The 22802-nt window shown below is 41.6% G+C and overlaps 1 protein-coding gene across 1 annotated transcript in view; it reads right to left on the reverse strand.

The window, feature by feature from the left end:
• Positions 1-22802, reverse strand: part of LOC122814129 (polycystin-1-like) — a 1441736-nt gene that overhangs the window by 822713 nt on the left and 596221 nt on the right. Inside the window, 1 exon segment of the mRNA XM_044086744.1 lies at positions 19199-19789. Coding sequence (XP_043942679.1) covers positions 19199-19789 — 591 coding nt within the window.

Here is a 22802-nt window from a genome sequence, read left to right on the forward strand (position 1 = left end):
TGAAATCTGTAAATAATGACAGACAGTGCAGTTTCAGACATTGTACCCTTCAGAAAAGTCATTGCAATGCAAAGCATGTTATCCTATCAACTTTATAAGCTGGCCAGAGCAATATTTAAAATACATCCCTATTTCTCCTCCCATCATGTCAGGCTTTTACCAGATGTCCTGCCATAACATGCAAAAAGCAATGTGTATACGCCTAAAGTAAAATAAAAATAGAACACAAAGTTAAATATTTTTTTTCTGTTCCCAATAAAAAGTTTAAGAGTAGCTGAGCGGGTGTGCACATTGCACATCTATGCATAGTATAGTTTAAACATCTAAAATGAGTTAAATAGAAACATACAGCAAAAACAGCAAAAGTGGAATAGTGTAGTGATTAAAACATTTGCTTAACATACAGGCAGTCACGGTTCGAGCCCGAAATGAGTTCATTCATTTTCATACGTGAAACACGATTAATATATATATATTTTTATAAATAGGTAGTGAATATTACACATTTGTTGACCAGGGTAGTGTAGCAGGTCCAAATGTATGGTGTCAGTGTAGTACAGATGTGAAACCCCCTCATAAACACAGATGCCAGACAGTATAGCCACAAAAGAATGCAATATAATGAAAGCACATAAAATGAGAATAATAATAATGATAATATAATCATAATAAGTAATAATACTAATGACAGTCCATAAAATAACAGCTAAGCAATGCTAAACTGAGCTCAGCTGTGCTTAGCTGGAGTAAGCATTGCTGAAATATGTATGCTTAGCAAGAATTAGTGTAGCTAAGAGGATTTGCACACTAGTAAGCAGGGCATAGCATCTACCCCTTTAAGCAATGCTTACCTATGCTAAGTGGGTGTGCCCAGCACTTAGCTTAGCTCAGCATATTCAAAATTGTCCAATCACAGCAAAAGGTGGGAAATCAGCCCTATTTAAACCTCACAGGCAGGAATATAGCCCATAACCAGTTGTAGCTCCCCACTGTAGGCACTATGGCTGGTGTTGTTGAAGGTGTGCACTTTTGGATGCAGCACTGGGGTATTCAGGAGTCTGGGTCATGGTCGGACTCCTTGTAGAAAACCATGACATGAGACTGCTGCAGGACCAGTACCAGGGCTCCCAATACAAAGTGGAGGCCTGTGGTGGAGTTAATTGTGTTGCATCACAGTGGTCACCATAGAGGCCTATCTGAAGAGAATGTAACATTCCTGTAGCATACCTCACAACCTGTCAGTGCAGGACATCTGGACAGACACCAGCAAAATGTGTTGGACAAACAGACTATGGTAGGAACATGTGTGAAACATCACTGCTATACAGTGGATATAAAATGTATACACACACCTGTTAAGATGACATTTGTTTCTGAAATATACTGATTGAGACCACAATACATCAGTCCACACCTCTCCCTACCTTTAATGTGACCCATGACATGAACAATTCACTTGTAATACCAATCACCTGGACTCATGTATTGCACCTACAAGTCTTGACAAGTGTAAGGGTAGCAGACGTTGTATCACTATGCTGTGTCAGTCAGGTATGATACCTGATGCTGCCATAAGTGTCAATACACTCACTGTGGCCTACTTGGCAACTATATCACATACATGGGCACTGTTAATGCAGACAGAGCACTAATAGGTTCCAAATATCTGGATGTTCCAGACACATCTGTACAGCGGACTGGTATGGCCTGTACAATGGTTTCACGTGCTGCATGTGAGGCAGATGCCATTACCACAGTATATAAAGTAATGGCATCAGGAAGTGGTCACCTGCCATGTATGGTAAACACATCAAAATGATATCTGCCACACAAGATATCACACACACACATACAAATACACACACACACACACACACACACACACACACACACACACACACACACACACACACACACACACACACACACACACACCAGTATTCAGATGAGAACTCCTACCTATCTATTTATAACTACTATAGTGTTACGCAGTTATCAGACACGCCACAGAGCTTACACAATTTCACCTTGTCCAAAGGCACTTGTAAGGTGAATGACATCAACAGGACTACTAAATTAGAATGATTATGGTGGTACATAACTCAAAATGGTATAACCTTCACAGTACATGATTCTCACACAAACACTCAAACAGTTGCCAGTACTGAGGTTAGAACTCCTGCCTATTTAGTTATTTGTATTATGGTATTACACCCTTAGCAGATGCACCACACAGCTTACAGTAGTAAAGTACAGTGGGGGAAGTGTAATGGGTGGAACACAAATCAAAATGATATAACACACACACACACACACACACACACACACACACACACACACACACACACACACACACACACACACACACACACAAACACACACACACAGTTGCCAGTATTGGGATGAGAACTCCTGCCTATCTAGTTATGTCTACAATAGCGTTACAAGGTTACTGCATGCACTACAGAGCTTACTGGACTTACAACTTGCCAAAGGTGCTGATAACTGCACAGCTGAGGTAAAGTATTGCATGTGGCAGGAAGTCTGCCTTCAGTTTCTACCGTACATCTTGCTAGTTCTTTCTGTCTTGTACTTCAAATAGCATTATACCTTTGCACTTCAACATGTTATTGCATCAATAAGTGTATCACATCTGGGAGCCATCAGCAGTATTCATTCATCATGGAATTATCCCCAGTACTTACTACTTATGACCACCCCTCCTGGCATGATTGAAGTGTGATTTTCTGTGCTTTCACCCATTAATCTGGTGCACTTGTTCATTATGAGGCACTGTTGCAACTGCATCATGTACACAGACAACCCTATCCACTAAACTCCAAACACTCAGACTAGTGAGAGTTAGCCCTATATCACCAAATGTGGAAATATGCACTCTCCAGCAAAGACTGGACTAGCTGGTTAAGAGGATGAGATCAACACCTGCACCATACCATGTGGACCACATAGCTCACCACAACACCCACGATAACCCTGACATACACTGAGAAGCCACACACCCACCTTCACAGAGGCACTCAATGGACATTTACACACACAGCACAAACCAGCAAGACAGACACCCACTCAGACACCATGACAAAGCACATGCCAAAGGACACATATGTCACCTGCACAGGGTGCACCTCAACCTACGCTCCTAAGGCTGACCACCTTGCACAATACAGTGATCATGGGTGACTAAGTACTGTGGCACACAGAGGTCCAACTCACTAAGTTGATTATGGAGAAGGTAACAGCCAACTCTGTATCACAAGCCAGCATCCAACACCCAGTCAGGACACTCCACAGTAACTACAAGTATTACTCTGTCATCATCCATGTGAGTGTGAATGACCTGAGACACACCTCCCTGGGCTACATGACAAGAGACATGGTTGAACACTTGGATTATATGGTCCAGGCAGGTGTGACAGTAGCCCTGAGCAGTATACTGTCATCACCCAGAGTGATGCTGCAGTACTATCAACAGATAATTGACTGCAACTTTGGCTTGCGTATTGTGTGTCATTCTCAGGGGTCCAGTATCTCTCTGCTTGGGATAACATGATTGACAGACCTCAATGCCTTGCCAGGGATGTCCTAAAATCTGTCAGGCATGGGTTTCCAGGTACACGGTAAGTGTCTTGCCACCCCTATAGTGCCATACTAGGCAGTGTTCCAAATCAAATAACCACGGTAACAGCTAGACATGTATGCAATCTGAGGGTCATGCTGCTCAACAGTAGACATCTCACTGTCAAGATGCAGTCACTTAAAGCACTCATCAGAGTGGAGGACATTGACAGTTGTGCTGTAATGGTGATGTGGTTCACAGCAGACAGCAGCCCTGCACTAACAGGCTATGATGCATTCCACAGCTGTCAGCACCAAAACATGGACCACACCTCCACAGGTGGTGTTGTCTTCATATCCATAATGGATATGCACAGCTCCAGACTAGTATCCCAGCCTAATGCATGGGAGATTCTTCCTGTAAAACTGACTTTGGGGAATAATGCAATCCACACCATAGCCTGCTATTGGTCCCCAGCTATGTCCCTAGACTGTCAATGCACATTCCTCAACACCCTGGCATCTATGAAGGTCCAACCCAAGACTGACATAGTAGAAGACTGTAACTACTCCTCCATCACCTAGGGAAAAGTAGTCAAGCACCAGCACACTGGCCCAATGCTTCATGGAATTCATCAGTTACAATGGCCTGGACCAGCTCATACTGACTCCAATAGAGTATGTAACAAACTTGACCTGTATTGATTACTTACATATGGGACTATTGCTTGACCACAGTTGTCAATCCCTATCTGGTCATATCCAAACATGATGTAATCAACATGGAGCTCAACATCTCACCCCCCACAAAGGTAACCACCTAGCAAAACCTCTCCAATGCCGACACTGCAGTCATAAAAACAGGCATGGATAACTTTACTTCACCCATGCCAATGAGATATACTGCATGACTGTTGTATCATACACATATGCACTGCACAAACATGTACGTGGATACATGGTAATAGCCAACAGAACACAGACACTGTCCTCCAAACACTGGAAGCCATTGTGATGGTCCTCTGCCATTACTAAAGTGTACAACAGAAGGAGGACACAGCTGCAAAATATTGTGGTGTCCCAAGACTGGTGAACCCCCTAATTAGCCTCAAACACAACTTTGGATCCCTCATGGAATCTCCTACAAGCAGTTATGAAGGCAGACTTGCAGCAGATACTTGTGACAATCACAAAAGCCTTTGATAATTATATCAACAACCTCCACAGCAATAACCACAAGTGCTGTGAGTTACTGCACAATGCTGATTCCTATCCTGACACAACAGATATTGGCCACAATCTTGCCAACACAGTCAATGCCAGCTTTAGCTCTCTCTCCCCCACAAGGGGACAATCACAATGGCAGATGAATGCTAGGCACTCAGCATTACTGCAGGCCAGGTTAGACCTGCATTGTCCACATGCAAGGATACAGCTTCCATGAGACCCCAACATATCTGTGGCTGTGTTCAGCATGACATACAAGGAGACCTGGCACCACATCTGTGTTCCCTGGTCAGTCACAGCCTCACCTCCCTGCTTTGTCCTTCCAAAATGGCACACTGCTACAGTCTTCCCTCTCCATAAAGGGGTAGCATCTACAGACACACACACACACACACACACACACACACACACACACACACACACACACACACACACACACACACACACACACACACACACACACACACAGTTTGATATTTGCCAGGACTGAGATTTGAACTCCTATCTAAGTAGTTATTTGCAGAATCATGTTATGCCATTATCACACACACACCACAGAGCTTATGGTATTAAGGTCTGACTGAAGGCACTTCTAAGATGACTGATATCTGCAGGACTGCTAAAGTAGGGAAAGTTTAGGTGTACTGGGTTGGAATGTTCCCAAAAGCTTTTAGCTGTGAACACACACATACTTTTACATTTGCCAGGACTGAGATTAGAACTCCTACTTAACTAGTTATTTGTACTATCTTGTTATGCAGTTATCGCATGCACCACTGAGCTTATGGGGCTAAGATCTGATAGAACGCACTTCTAAGATGACTAATATCTGCAGGACTGCTAAAGTGGGGAAAGGTTAGGTGTACTGGGTTGGAATGTTCTCAAAAGCTTTTAGCTGTGAACACAAACACACTTTTACATTTGCCAGGGCTGAGATTAGATCTCTTACCTAACTAGTTAATTGTACTATAGGGTTATGCAGTTATTGCAGGTGTCACAGAGCTTATGGTAGTAGGCCTAACAAAAGTGACTTCTATGGTGACAGACATCTTCAGGACTGCTAAGGTGGGGCAATGGAAAGTGCACTTGGTGGGGAAGGCCTGTTCATTCATAGATCCTACTGACATTTCTTTAAGTGTATGAGCATGCCCAGTGTGTCCTATTTTACATGTGGAACTCCATTCCAGAGATTGTTGTACTCTAGTCTGGTTTGTTTTGCGCTAAGGCCATACCTGTCAACCTGTTGGTGCAGGATATCTGAAGATAGCCTATCAAAATGTGAGGACAATGGGCCATAAAATGATTCTGACATTTTCTCTCAGTAATGTATGGGTTGCAAGGGTTACAAGGCTGGTTTTAGCAGACATCTGTCATATATGCCATTTGACACTATCATGTACTGTTTTAGTACCTGGTGACATACCTCCTCAGATCATCACAGTGATTTACCAGGGGAATACAGGATGGATGATGGACACATAAGGTTTATGGGTCAAATGCTATGCATTCTTGCACTATCCAGCCTGTTGAGGGATGTGTCTACAAGCAATTGACTGCTGGAGCTGTGGAAATCGTCCAGCACCTTGGTGATATATTACAATGGTAGAATATCTGTACATTTATGTTCTGGTCTGGTCTGATTTCCAGTCCACAGTTGGGTAATATAAGTCAGACAGGATCAGGGTGACAGGCAAACTCCAGATAGATTTGTAGGGGATAGGATATGTGGTGTGTGTGTGTCTTGGGCAGATATGTTTGCCTATAGCTACCAGTACTTTGCATTGGACTCTCCTCAATGGTTGACTGCACTTGGAGGGTCTTGTGTGTGTCAGGCTCTTTGACAAGCCTGGAGGTGTGTGTTTGTCTACATATATGTATGCTCCACCTAATTTTGCTTGGATAGCCACATGTTGGGGTCAGGATGTTGCATAGGATGAGTGATCAGGGAGGGGTGTGTTATTCCCCATGGCTGTGGCCCAGGGTTCTGTGGGTGCAGACATGTCACCATCTTCCATGGTTAGGCCTGCCTGCAGTGAGTGCCTTCCCATGTTTCAAGTCCAAAGCCTGCCTATCGACTGCATGGAGTATCACAGAATGTTCACATCCATGACTCATATATCTTGTTGGTTATGCAAACAAGTGTGGTTTTCCAACAAAAGTGTTTTGCAAGTCACTCAGGGTTGAAGTCAGATATTACAGACAGTTGACATTGCAGTTTCAGACTTTGTACCCATCAGACATTCCATGCTACTTCAAATCATTCCATCAACTTTATAACATTATTAGAGCAGTATTTCACAGGTGTCCTTCTCTCTGGACCTTCATCACCCCATTAGTCATGGTTTTGTCCCACTTTCTGGCTCCCTGAGGCTGGCAGGTTTGCTCCTAGCAGTTGTCCGCATAGCCTTTCTTTGCATTTTGTGGACTGTGTTATGTTGGTGTTGTGGACCCCATGACACTCCCTAAAGGGCACTGTGGGTGAGGCATATGTATTTGCCAGAGGTCTGTAGGCCAGGTGTGACAGATGCCGGCCATCTGTAACAGGGCAGTGCATTCTGATGATCATATGTTCCCAGGCTGCTGGCAGGAGACACCCCTGGGATGGCACCAGTAAGTTGACTGTGGGTGTTACTGACAATTGCTTTCTGTTACTATTGCGCCATTACTCTGGGTGATAGCTGGATGCTACTTAAGTCTAGGAACATGTTACTGCATTTCTATGAAATAATGGGGGGGGGTGAAACAACTGTACATGATACACATCTGCACAGACTGTGCTGATATTTGCTTAACATTTTGGTCCCATGTAGCATAGTGGTGTACCCTATCTTTCAGACTACAGGCATAACAGCATCAACCATAGGTCAGATTGTTCTGGAATAGACATTTGTTGTTTCAGACTTCTTACCTTTCAAAGCCATACTGCCACTGCAAGACCTGCTGTGATATCACAGTGTAGCACTCTGTAAGTGGGGATTTCATGGATGTCGCCATGTGGGGGCCTTTGCCAGGCATTTCTGTATGGTTGTTTACAGCTAATCTGCTGTGTGGAGTTGATGATGGGTATGGGACCCCCACCTTGACATCATGCATGTAACCTAAGACCCCCCAGTTATTTGGCTGACCACATATACTGCAGTGGTATTTGTCGAATAGGGTGATACTGCATGGTGTGAGTAGGACAGTACTGGGGATACACATCCTGCTGTCTCACAGAGCTGTCAGTTGTCTGCTGCTATCCCAGTTAGCCAACCCATTCCCTTACATGCTTGATCAATACCATAGATATTCTATAAGAAAATTCCACCCCATTATTTTAATTTGTTACAGAGGCTGGTTTACCTTGTGCCTGTAGCTGTTGTGAGGGTGGTGCTTGAGGGCTGACTATGTCGAATGCACACAATACACTGCCTATACAAGTGGTGTTATGGTTGGCATCCATTTTACTGTGTGTGTGAGTCAAAAAGAGAAAGAGATCAGTCCTTAGGGATCTACAGTGTCAGTCATTGTGCTATGCGTTGCCTCTTTGCCAAGACCAGGGCATACTGGGCACACCTCTGTCTGCCTACAGGGGCAAGTTCAGGATGTTCCTCCTCCAAGTCCCTCTGTGCCTGTGGAGGCCTTGGCAAATGTGGGTGGCTATATGGCCCTTCCCCATTTTGTTCCTGCTGCAGCTGTTTCCGCAGGATCATATTGTGTAGCATGGCACATACTATGACCATGTGTGCATATGTGGCTGGAGAGTACTGCAAGGCTCCATCGGATATATCAAGACAATGGAACCATGACTTGAACATCCCAAACACATGCTCTATAATGATCCTGGTTTGTGTGTGTGCCTCATTATGGCATTTTTGTGTGGGTATGTGCATTTCTGATGGGTATCATCATCCATGGCTCCAGTGCATAGCCAACATCCCCCACTAAATGGCCATATGGGATGTCCCCCTGGCAAACCTTTGATAGAGCTATGAGGAATGCCAGATGTGGGAGTCATGATAGCTTCCAGGGCAGCCAGCACACAAATTCATGATAATGCCCTGGGCATCACACATGACCTGGCAGTTGATGGAGTGGAAGCCCTTGCGATTTATGTAGACCCTACCCCAGTCACTAGGTGATGCTTTGATGTGGAAGGTAGTTTGCTACACAGTGGAGGAGATGTATACTGCCAGTCAGCTCTTCAAGGGTGCTGGGGAACTTAATGTGTTCCTCGGCATGTGGTTGCATGGCATCCAGGAACTGGTGAAGTATCCTGGATGCAGATGCCTGTGGGACCCCCATGATATCCCCACTTGGTCTTTGGAAAGTACCTGTAGCTAGTATTCTTAGAGCTACACATACCTTGGTATCCACTGGGATGGATTCCCCTCTGTTTGTTCTGGATGTGAGGTGAGGCCAGCACAGCTCCACAATTTGCTGCAGTATGTCCCTGTCCACCCTATGGTGCTCTACTGTCTCCAGATCATGTAGACCCTGGTAGGTTACCTTGGACCTGAACATGCTTCTCCTCCTCCTTATAAATCTGGGGCGGTTGTCAGAATTGTCCTTTGCACCACCCACAGCCTCTTGCACATACTGATGTATGAGAGCAACAGCAGCTCCTAACATTTTTTTAGTTTTGTCAGGTATAATTTCCCTGTCCGTGTACACCAGTGGTGTAGAGTTTGTGGGAAAAAAACAGACTGAAAGGTGTTTGCATAGTTTATAGTGGTGTGCTGCATATGCTGCCTATGTGACTGGCTGAGTATGTACATTCCACCTGCCAACTCTATTACTTGTATTTGTGTGCCTCTATTCTGCTATTTCCTTTTTATTTCTAGTTCCACTTGCCATTTCCTTTATTTATTTTTTTATTTTTATGGTTTAAATCCTGGTGTGTGCGGCGCATACCTGCTTAGGCAAGGTAAACAAGGCTATACAGCCTCGGACACACCCCCTTGCTTACATATACACAGTGCTACCATTTTCTGTGTTTTGTTTTTTGATTGTTTAAGTCCCAGTGCGCACCGCTCAAACCTGTTTAGCTAAGTTAAACAGGTTATAGCAGAAATGTCCCTCCCTGGACGCGAACACGCTCTTCATTTCATGGTGTAAGACATTCCAGCCTCAGACACACCCCCTTGCTTATCTGTGCTTAGCTAAGCACAAACCCAGGCAACAGTGCTCCAATGTGCTTACAGCAAGCATGACACACACTCCCTTTTGATGTCATTTACTTCTCATGCTTATACGGTCATATTAGAGCACTTACACAGTTAGGTGCAGTCTAACATTTAAAAGAAATTTGTGATTCAGTAATATTCCCCTCATTTGCATAACCCACTGCCTTACTCCATAGTTACTGCACTCACACTGAGCCTTTCCCCTTAGCAACCACTGTTCCCTGATATTGTTTTCATTCTGCATGCCATTGACTATAATGGCAAAATGCAGATTTCCCTGAAAATTGCTTTTTCACATTTTTTTTTTATTTTCGGCACAATCCTGTTCATGCACCGCTGCCCTATGCTTTAACAGCCGAGATCAACCAAAAAAAAAATAAATAAAAGTTTTATTTTATAAAAGTTAATTATTTTTCATGCAATGGACATACAGTTGGCCACTGGCATGCCTACTAACTATAATACATGCTTTCTTTCGAGCTGTCATGCCTCTGTTTTGTAATTTGCAGAAATGTATTCAGCTACTAGCTGAATACATTTCTGCTTTGTACACTGTTCAGGCATGGACAACCGCCTGCTTCCTGTATCACTAATTCACCTCATTTGCATGGTTTTCACCAGCAAATGAGGTAATTAGCATAAAGCAGTGGTGTCTGAGCCGGAATAGTGTAGGAGCGCTCGTGCATGTCCTGGAATCTTGATCCTGGAATGCTCGGCGGCCATATTGCATGCAGCAGCTCCTGCACTATTCCAACACTCTATGTGGAGCTTCCTGAATCTGGGGGTTGGTGTATGAAAAATGAGTAATGTCAAGATTTCCTTTGGAGACTACAAATTAGTAAATTACCAGTGAAGGCAAATATGCCATATAAAAATAAATGAAAGTATATGTCTTTATTGTAAAAAATTATAAACTACAGGTCATGTTTCCATAAACTGTAAAAGAGTTTGAAGATTATGGAAAATATTAATAGAGAAGAAAATTTTGAATGAATTTCAAGATTATAAACAATTACATATGGATATGGTTGAATTTGGATTTTATAAGGGTTTAGATTAAAAAAAATGTCAAAATGTTAGACAAGAAAATGATGTGTATTATTTGGGTTATTTTGAATCAAAGATTGAAGGAAATTATGTTTAATGGTAATTAGGTTATTCTAAATATATTGAGAAAAATTAAGTGGTTGTTGTGGAAAAAGGAGTAGGGTTGATAGATATGTGACTTGGAATTCTGTTGAGATGTATTTCTATTTTCTGATATAAATATGTTCATAATTTATTTTGTATATTTGTTGGTAGTGTATATACTTGTACAAAATAAAGGATCTCTACTTCTTCTGAGAAGTGCAGTGGGATCTTTTACATCCAACTGAGCTACCACCAAATCAGGCACAGGGGGCCTCAATTTAAAGTATTATACGAAGAATGGCACGCCTAGGCATGCAGCATGCCCCTTATGGTTCACTGCAATGTCAGTACTGGAAAGGTTTATCTAATTACCTGCCATTGGAATAGAACCCACAGCTTTCTTCACCAAAGATGAGTGTGCTAACTGTTGAGCTACTGAGACTAGAAAGGCACAATTAGTTTTCCAGCCTGATAAAGATAAAAATGTCACCAAGCAAATGCAACAGCATGAACTACATAGGTCTCTTTTTTATTGTTTGCTGAAATAATGCCACAGAAAACAATTTAGATCTAAATGTTTTGGGGTAGCACCCTACCTCTCAATTTATTTGGCCAAAATTATGGAGAAAGCCAAAAATAATGGGGGAGGAGGAATAAAATGAGGACCAATTTTTAAATTTAATTCTAATTCACTTAAAAAGTTAATAGCACAACTTTTGCTTCAATATTCATTGTTGAACAAAAGAATAAAAGGCTAATGACTGGCATTACTGACTGACTGTAATCATCACACTGATTTACCAGAAAATCAAAAATGTTATGAGGGACAGGACAAACATTTGAAGTAAAATCAGGGACAATTACATTAAAAGTCAGAATAAAACTGGTTAAACATCTCTGCCTGTACCGAGAAAATGGCTAAGTCTAATAATTATGCTAGAGTATCCTGGCTCAGTTGGTTATGCTGTGTTGACATTGTCTTAACTAGTACTGATATATGGCACTGAATCTGTTAGTTATTAGTCTAACAGCTTTATTATTAACACACAGCCCCTGAACCCCTGAAACACAGTTGCTTCTGGTTATAAGGTCATACATTATACTTGTCAGAAAGGCTTTAGACTTAAGTGTTAGCACCACAGAACAGTAAAACACAGGGTGAGTCAATGTAACAGTACTCAGTACTTTGTAATGACCCAGTTTAACATGTCCAAGTACACATATGTCTGACTCACTGATCTGTAATTAACATGTCCAAGTAGACATATGACTGACACTGATCTGTAATTAACATGTCCAAGTAGACATATGACTGACTCACTGATCTATAATTAACATGTCCAAGTAGACATATGACTGACTCACTGATCTGTAATTCTTCAGTTCATACATGAACTTACAAATATAGTGAAATTTTACCAGTGTCTTAGTCTGCATTGTCTTATCAAATTAATGGACTGATGTGCTTTTTCAAAGACTTTGTACAATTACATAATCAGATATGAGCTGCGGTGGTGGTGCTGCAGTAGTGTTGTCACCTCATAGTAAGACGTCCTGTTCGATTCTCAGCTAGAGTGTCTTCTGTGTGGAGACATGTGTGAATGGGCATACCTTCGTTGAAGGTTGTGCATCAGGGCCGGCAACTCGGCATGTAAAAATCTACTGCCAATCATTAGCGGACCGGAGTTCCACTGTGGTGACCTCTAACTGGGAAAAGCTGAAAGACACAACAACAACAACTTAATCAGATATGAGAAAAAAATGTCTGCTAAACACTTAGGTAATTCACAATCAACTTTAAGAGTTCTTTATATTATACAATGGACTACCACATACATGAAAATCTCAATTAATGATTCTTCTTTTCTTAAGTCTACTAGTCATTTCTTGCATTTGCATTTCATTCCTATGACACTGTCTCCCCTGCTAATGTATAATACATATAACGACAACATGGTAGTTCAGTGGTTTAAATGTGTTCTTCACAGATCCAGTGTCTGGGGCTTATCTGCTTTCTGTTGCAGTTATTACTGCTTGGTAGTAGCCTGATTAAATTGTTAACTGTTATTCTAAGCCTTTTGGTTTAAGCACTTGGGCTTCAAACCAGTTGTTTTACAGTAAGAAGGTTTGTGGACTGCATTGTTGTAGCAGGACAGGTAGCTTACATCCTTCTAAGTTGGGAATTGCTGATTGAAGGCTCAGTGTTTGTTATTCTGAAAGCACAGTAGTTCTAGTTTAAGCACTTGGGCTTCAGGCCAGTTATTTTACATTAAGAAGGTTTGTAGTCTCCACTCTTGTGGGAGGAGAGGCTAGATTCTGCTCTTCTGAGCTGGGAATTTCTGGTTAAAGCCTTATTTTGCCTGCTTATTTGATCTGTTTCTTTCTGAAATGTCTGCGCCTTGTTTGCTGCAGCCCAGATGTTTGTAGTTTATTGGCCATTTTGAGCTAATTTCTATCTCTTTCATGTCCCTGCTATAAAAACCGCATTTGCGTGCCGGGCAGTGCCAGTTAGCTAGGGTTAAACAATCCTGGCTCCATGAAGTCTGCTCTTCAGTTTTTTCCCTAGTAACTAGACAAACTTTCAACTTAAGCACTCAAACCATTCATTTCACAGCCCAGCACTTGCTTAAAACTCATAGCAAGCACTAATTAATCCTAGCACTAGACCCCCTATACTGTCCAGAAGAACAAGGCTCTCTATTCGTCTCTACCAGCTAATCAGTAAAACAGCTCACTTTACCTATTCAGGCATGTCCAAAGGGCAGTTTCAGGTGTACTCTCCAGTCCAACTGGTGAATCTGGGCATTTTGAGGCAATGTTACAACTGCCTCATGTACACAGACAACCCTCTCCTCCTACCACCAAACACTAATATATGCGAGAGATGCAATTATACAGCCAAACTGGAGGCAAAGCTCTCTCAACCTAAGACTGGAACTGACAGTCAAGAGGAGAAGGAAAATACTTGCAACACACCACCAGTCTCACATAGACCTACTAAACCAACACCGGCAAATAACACACATAAATGCATGAAAACATACTCGGATGCTCTAAATAAAATTCTGCAAAAGCAACAGAGACCACCAAAGCAGACACCCAAGCAACCTCCACACCCCATCACAAACCATGAAACACATACTTCACATAATAAGTGTGCCATGCAATTACAGCCCTTAAGGCAAAATAATATACCTAACACACTAGTAATAGGTGACTCTATAGTCAGGCACACTGATGTCCCACTAACTAGGCTGGATAAGGAGGTTACAGTTAGCTGCCTTTCGTGCGCCAGGATCCACCACATAAGACAAGCACTCAGGTCACTCCAGAACAAGTACAAATACGACTCTGTCATTGTCCATGTTGGTGTGAATGACCTGAGATGTACCTCCTTGGACTACATGAAAAGAGACATGGAAGAGCTCTCTGATGACGTAGCCCAGGCTGGTATGACCCTGACCCTGAGTAGCATCCTGCCTTCACCAAGAATGATGCCACAGTATAAAGAACAAATGATCAGTTTCAACAATTGGCAAAGTTTCTGGTGTCATTCAAAGTTGATCCAGTATCTGTCCACCTGGGATGACATGCTCGATAAGCCACGTTGCTTCGCAAGAGATGGCTTGCACCTGTCACCCTTAGGCTTTTGAATACAGGCCAAGGCTTTTGCTGCCCCCATAGTGCCTTTTTTAGGCAAGGCTCAAAAAACAAACCCACCACCATAAATAGCACAAGTAACCAAAAACTGAGGATAATGCTATTCAATGCCAGAAGTCTAAACCTCAAAATGCATGCACTCGAGGCACTCCTCAGTATGGAGAACATTGATATCTGTGCACTAACAGAAACCTGGTTTAAGGCTCCAGAGAGCACCCCAGCACTATCAGGCTATAACTCATACCATACTTTTCAGCCACAGAACCCGGACCGAAACACAAAAGGTGGGGGTGTATCCATTTTCATCAAGTATACCCACACCTCCAGATTAGTGGCACAGCACAATGCCTCAGAGATCATCCATGTGCAACTAACAACAGGCAAAACTGCAATTCAAATTGTAGCTTACTACAGATCACCCACCATGACCCAGGATCCCCATTCCGTGTTTCTGGAGACACTGGAAAATATGAAAGTCCTACCAAACTCCGTAATATTGGGTGATTTCAATTACCCAAACATTAACTGGGAGAACATATCAAGTACTAACTCCCTTGCCCAACGCTTCCTAGAATTTATAAACTCGACCACCCTGGATCAACTGGTCAACACCCTCACCAGAGGTGACAACATATTGGACCTGGTCATCACCAACATGGGTGACCGGTGTTCTACACCAGAGGTCAAACCCCCGCTGGTTAGATCAGACCATAAACTAATCAATCTTGATATCCGCATTCCGCCCCCACCCCCAGTCAAGGAAACCACCATGAAAAACATTTCAAAAGCAAACTTCACGTTACTTAAGACAGATGTGGAAAGGTTCACAGCCCCCATGCTAAAGGACAACGCTGTCCATGCTTCTGAATCCCTTACAAAGGCACTCTATGAGCACCTGCAAGAATGCATGGATTATGCTATCCCAAGCAAAACCAAGACTCACTCCTCCAAGAAAAGGAAACCAGTCTGGTGGACCCCTGCCATAAACAAGCTATACAATAGAAGGAGGAAACTAGTGCAGAAAAGAGTAAAATCTCAAGAAGGAAAGACATCCCTTATCAGCAAGAAACTACGATCCCTCATAAAATCATCCAAGGCTAGTTTCGAAAGAAAAATTGCCAAGGACTCCAAAGTTAACCACAAAACCTTTTTTAGCTATGTCAAGAACCTAAGTGGAAACTCTCAGATCTGCTCTGAATTAGTGCAGAATGGCACAAAATACACTGAACCGACTGATATTGCCAACATTCTGGCAGACAGGTTTAGTGCAAACTTCACCCCCTAAAGGGCCCATAACCATACCAGAAGAATGTAGTGCCCTGGCAATCACTAACACATAGGTTAAAACAGCCCTATCCAAAGCTAAAAATACAGCTTTAATGGGATCAGACAGTGTCCCAGTCTGTGTCTTTCATGAGCTCCAAAATTAACTAACCCCTCACCTAAACACACTGTTCAAACTCAGCTTCTCTACAGGCTACATACCCATAGAGTGGTGCACAGCAACAGTTATCCCGCTCCACAAAGGTGGAGCCACAACGGACCCCAGGAACTATCGCCCAATAAGTCTGACTAGCCTGGTCTGCAAGGCTATGGAAAGCATCATCATGGAATTCATTTAAAGAGACACTGGGAGCCTTCAAAAAACATTGGACCCTACCCAGTTTGGCTTTGTTAAGGGCAGATTATGCCTCCTAAACCTGGAGGACTTCTTTGAGACAGTTACCAAGGCTTTAGATGAGGGAAAGGAGGTTCACACAGCCTACCTAGACCTCACAAAGGCTTTCAACACCATTCCCCATTCTGGTATTATAGACAAGCTCACCAGCCTGAACATAAACCCCTATGTCACGAGATGGGTTGCCAGTTGGGTCATGGATAGAACCCACATGGCGAGAGTTGCAGGCTCTAGGTCTGACTCTAAACCAATTACAAGTGGTGTCCCCCAGGGCTCAGTCCTGGGACCCCTCCTGTTCAGAATATACTTCTCAGAGGTACAGGCAAGCACAGGAAGACTATGGCTGACCAAGTTTGCAAACGACTGCAAAATGGGGGCCATAATTGACTCTCCAGCTGATACAGACATCCTCCAGAAGGGTCTCACTGAGACAGATACCTGGTGTCAAAATCATGGCCTCAATCTAAATGACAAAAAGTGCATAGTCATCCCCTTTGGAAAAAAACAAAGTACCTGTGAACTACCACATACATGGTAGTCCTCTAAATACAGAAACTGTAATAAGGGATCTAGGGACCCAACTAGATAGTAATCTCTCCTTTGATAATTATATTGCCACGGTGGTTAGAAAATCGTTCTATGTGGCCTACCTAATCACAAAAGGGTTCGCATCTAGAACAAAAGAGGCTATTGTGCCCCTCTACTCATCAGATCCATCATAGAGTACAATGCCCCATTTGGGATGTACCTTATAAGACACCTGCAACAGCTGTAAAGACCACAGAAGTACCTCACCAAGAAGATTACTGGCCTCAAACATATGCCCTATGCAGCCTGACTGAAGAAACTCCAGCTGTACTCGGTTGCATACCCTTTACTCAGAGGTGATCTTTGCCTGACATACAAGGCCATGTCCAACCCAGAATTGATGGACATGCTCCACCTAAAAAAAACAAATCCCCAAGAGCCACATGCTCTAGGGATCTAAACCTCACCACAATGATAAATAGGACATGCTGGAGGGATAGATTCCTGTCCCAGAGACTCCTCATGCTTTGGAACAGGATTCCAATCTACATTAGGCAGAGCCCCTCACTAACACTCTTCAAGAGAAACCTTGACAAGTGGATGGGAAACAGAAAATTTACCCCGGGGATCACTACAGTGGCTCTGCTGGACAGAGGCACAGGGAACTAATGGCTCTGCTGGACCGAGGCACAGGGAACTAATGTGAGGGGGCGGCAAAAGCCAACACATTCTGGCTAGGCTTATAGATGCCCTCGGGCAGACAGCCTAGTACTTACCTATGAACCTATGAACCTATCTGTACATAGGTGTATGTCTCTTCATACTGCATTTATGCCTGCCATTATAGCAGCACAGGTCATGGCTGAAAAGTTTCTGCAAGGGCTCAATTCACAGTAAGCAGCATTTCTTAGATCACAATATTTCATTGGGTTTTGTTCAGCTTTTTTCACTAGCTATCTCAGCAACTTCTAACTTTTAAAGGGCTAGCCAGTGAAACCACCAAATTCTTCTTTTACTTTACCATTGCTTCTCCACCCTTCCTATAGTCACACAAATCTGACAATTAAATACATTAGAATAAAGTGTTTTGACTGAGGGGAGAGTCCTGTATGCATCTCCTGCCCTATGACCTAACTGTATTAACTCCAAGACTATGAAATTAAGGACAAAGGAACACTTTTTAAACTCCCCCTGTCTAAGAATGTTTCTCCTTATTCATGATCACACAGTACCTTCAAACAAAGGGACTCAGGATAAGAGGTAATTGATACATCGGCTGTCATCAAGTAGTCTATTGACAATCTGATAAAAAATAACTGACAGATTAGTGTCAATTATTACAGGCAAAGCCATCACTGATATGTATCTAGCTGGGGGGTGTGCACAAGGAAATAATTTGCTTGAAAACAGCTCTGAATACTTAACATAGCCTCTGAAAAAGGGCTGGTAACTATCAACATAGAAAGTGTCTTCCAACATACATGATTAGATGTTGTAAGACTATAGCCCACTTAGGAATTAAGGTTGAAGACTATATTGTGAATTTAGGCAAAGAACAAGCATCACAAATTAATTTTCAAATGGCAAGTTTGCAATTTTAATGTATTTATGTGATTCACTGGGTCTTGTTTCATCATTCTTGATAATATAAGCTTGATCAGTGAAAAGGATGCAGAAATACATAATTTTAACTTAGGCTGAGGTTATATCATTTTGTGTTTAGACATATTAAGCATAGCTGGGTATAGGAGATACAGGTGTTGAATCTCTTTTCATGGGAAATATGGGAGTTTGGACAACACAAAATAATATTGTTATTTTGAGCCTGTTCACTGGATTGGACTTGCATTACTGGGTCTTGACAAAACAGGATTATTGGACCCAATGATATGGACTACAGCTGTTTCGAAGTGCAGAAACTATTGATTTGTTTTAGGCACCATTTCTCTTCCACAGCTTTTATGTATGCAATATGATTAGCATGTGATTAGCATATACTTAGCATGTGATTAGAATATGAATACAGTTTCCAAAGGTACTATACACATTTATCATGTCTGTACAACTGTTCATATGCTATAACTGACATTGCAACTTGAACAAGTAAATTGAAGATAACAGGTCAGGACTTTGTTAGCTGTTACATATAGCAATTTCAATAAAATCCGGTTATTACACTATAGTACACTACCTAACCCTTTCACATTTTGCTTCTCTGAATGCAGGAGCTTACCTTGCTCTGTATTTAAGGTAATGGAAACGTAGACAGCAGCAGCAGTGCTGCCTGGTTTGACAGTGAAGTTTACGGAATCTCTTGGTGGCACTGGAATGCTGGTCATATGAGGAGCTTGAAAGTTCCGAGCTGTCTTCCTGCTTTTTAGCTTTACGGTAATGGCTGACTCAACAGACAGGTTACTCACAGGGATCTGTTGCCCAGATGGTGTTGTGAACTCAAGTGATGCTAAAGCGGTCGAAACTGTATGACTGTCGGCAAAACTGAAGCAGAAGGGGTTAACAGTAAAGTGGATGAGAACCTGGACAACTTCAGGATTTCCTAAAAGTTGACTGGAAAATGTGTCAGGGATATGGAAATGACACTCTTCAGATTTATAGCCGCACAGCAGGTCAGTGGGAGAAGTCCTTTTGCCTTGGATGCTGATTCCTGAGGCTAAAATTGTTAAGGTTTCCTCATTCTGAACCCGAGACTGCATGAGAGATTTCATCAGCAGACTGGTGAGGTTGAAGGCAGTGACAGCTGTATTTGCGATGTCATCTGGAGGACGTCCTTCTCTCTCATTAAAGCCTAGAGCTGCAACTGAACCAGCTGAAGAACAAGGAAACACATAAAATGCAGTCAGTCTCTTATTCTGTGTTGACAGAATAACATAATTATTGATATATAAAGCTATAACTAAACCATTTTGACAGACTTCATTTTGTTCCCCTTACCCTAACTGTCATAATGTACTTATTCTGTGAAAGTCACTTAAACAGGTGCCTTCTGAAAAAAATGCAGCTGTTTGCCAATGCTTCTTACATTGCTGTCAAAAGCTAACATTAAATAAAAAAAAAACAGAGTGGAAGGGCAGAGACAGATCTGGATTGTTATGTAGTCTAGCACAGCATAGTCTTAAGAAAAAATCAGCATATGTTAGTGAAAAAGATCCTTTTCCTACAGTAGTCATACTGCTTAGAATGCATAAGGTCAATAATGTCCACAACCAATCTAGTAAAAAAAATCTTGTGAGTATAATAAAAAAAAGAAAACAAAGAAAAAAAAATACTTTCACTCCTTTGTGGCATATTCATAGCTGGCTTTAGGCACCAACGAACCCCATTGTCACTGGGGACTCCACTGGTCCTGTGGAGCCCCAACCACAGCAAGTTATCTTATCTTGATATTTTGTAGCATCTTTGCAACATCTCCTTTAAAATTCAAAGATATTTCTGATTATAGTAACAATGTTTTGTCAAGTAGCAGCCTTCACAGTTTCCCAGTATTTTACCACTGACACAGTGCCCCTGGCTTAGTTAAATCCTGTTGGACATTCTCTCCATTAAAATGAACAACATAGCCAACTTTAGGTACTGTAATACCAGTGGCTGCAGCGGGGGTGGGGCTTAATTATCCATGACTGTGTGGGGACCCCACAAATGCTGCTCCTGGTTGATGAAAAATGAGGAGAAAAAATGTATTAATTTTCTGGTTATGCTTTTTAACCTAAATAGGGCTGTGATATGATCCTGTTAGGATAAAGCTGATAATGAACATGAGCAAGGTAAGCACTAGAGAGATTAGCATCATGGTTCACAAAAATCTATCTGATCCTCCATCTTGTCCCATAGTCGCTGCAAAATATTTTAAGACCTTTACTTAAACATGTTTTCTAGATGGTTAGCTAAAATATGTGGGTGCGAATATAGCACATTTACTAAAAGTATAGCACATTTACTAAAAGATTCATGGGAATTTTTTTAAAAGGGTAGACCAAAATACTGTTGACTTAGGTTTAATTTTTGTTACACTCAGTGTAATTAATCTGTTTTCAGTCATTACACATCATGTTGGGTTGGGATGGTTTTATGATTATTTATGTAGGGAAAGTTTGTTTGACCACACTAAAATTAAGCTTATGACAGTTTAATGGAACTGGTGTTAATGAACAATTTTATATAATTTGAGGACCAATTATGTAAGCAAAATACAGATGTGGCTAGGGGTGCCTCATGTCCTCCAAATTTTGCCAAAATTGTGATGGAGGAATGGGAACACAGATTTATTTTGAATTCCACATATTCTTACAATTAATCACTTTATGCATGTTACCTTTGGTGATATTATTATGTTTTGGACAGGGAGTATTCAACAATTTAATTCAATTATTGAATTTATCAATTGCTCGACCAGTTTTCTTAGATTTACTGTTAATTAATCAGTCAACAGTATAAATTTTTTGGATGTGACCATTACTAAGAATACAGAATTAGGTGTATTTGAGTCAAATATATATATATATATATATATATATATATATATATATGTATGTATCTAGAAAATGAACATGCTCCAACATATTACTCCATTTTACTAGTTGGTACCCCATACACCAGAAAAAGGCCTTGGTAAAAGGACACCTAGTGGCCTTTCTTATTACTGTACAGTAAATCCATTAGCTGTAGCACCAAGGATCCCTTATTTGAATGTAGTATAAACTACATATGCAGAATAAATATAAATCAAATGTAGTATAAACTACATATAAAAATGAGTATAAATCAAACCAGTTTTGACAAAACTGATTTGATTTATACTCATTTTTATATGTAGTTTATACTACATTTGATTTATATTTATTCTGCATATATAGTTTATACTACATTCAAATAAAGGATCCTTGGTGCTACAGCTGCTGGATTTACTGTGTTTTGGAATCTGTTTGAATTGAGTCCTTGCAGCCACCATACTTGCAGAGGCCCTTTCTTTTGGCTTTCTTATTACTGTGTCAATTAGCTTTCCATTCACCCCTTGTAGGGCCACCACAGCTGAATATTCAGTTGGGGAAATTGAATCAATTCAGCTTGTCATAGATATGTGTAGGATATTGCATAAATACATAAATATTTTTTCTGTTTGTGACCTGCATTTTGTGTAACAGTGAAGCCTGTCCTCACATGTGCATCTTTTATTCTAACCACAGTTCCATCATGCTGTAGTCCCTTGTAAAGAGAGAAGCGCACTCCCTGGAGTGTAGCACTCAAGTAATGCATTGTAGAATTTTGTTGTCATATCACACTGTCTCTCCCCTGGCCCAGTGCCACAGTGGCTGTCACCAGCATATATTTTCTAGCCTGGGTGGTGCAGTGGTGCAGCAGTTTGCATTGTTGCCTCACAGGAAGAGGTTCTCCAGTTCAATTCTCAGCTGTGGTGCCTTCTGTGCAGAGTGTGTGTGTCTTCCCTGTGTTCGTGTAGGCTTCCTCTGGATGTTCTGGTTTCCTCCCACATTACAAAGATGTATCTGGAGCATTTCTCCTGGGCCTCCACTGAAAATTGACTTGTTCCAAGTTGCACTTTCCCAGTAAACAAATGTTAACTAAATAAGTAAATAAACTCCAGTCCTTTAGCAAGTATTTCATCCTTTATACTACCAAGACCCAAAGTTAATTGAAATCTGACATCTTCCACAAACTTCCCTAAAGTTTAGTGTTATCTGTAAACATCTTCTACTATCACTGCAGATTTAAGAATTATTTGTATTTATTGATAATAACCTGTTGTACATATTTTACTATAGTTTTAGAATAACTAATTCTGTTATTACTGTTTTTTTGTATAATTA

This window comes from Protopterus annectens, chromosome 10.part0 (assembly GCF_019279795.1).
Source record: "Protopterus annectens isolate FY-2018-M chromosome 10.part0, PAN1.0, whole genome shotgun sequence".
In the NCBI taxonomy this organism is placed as follows: Eukaryota; Metazoa; Chordata; order Ceratodontiformes; family Protopteridae; genus Protopterus; species Protopterus annectens.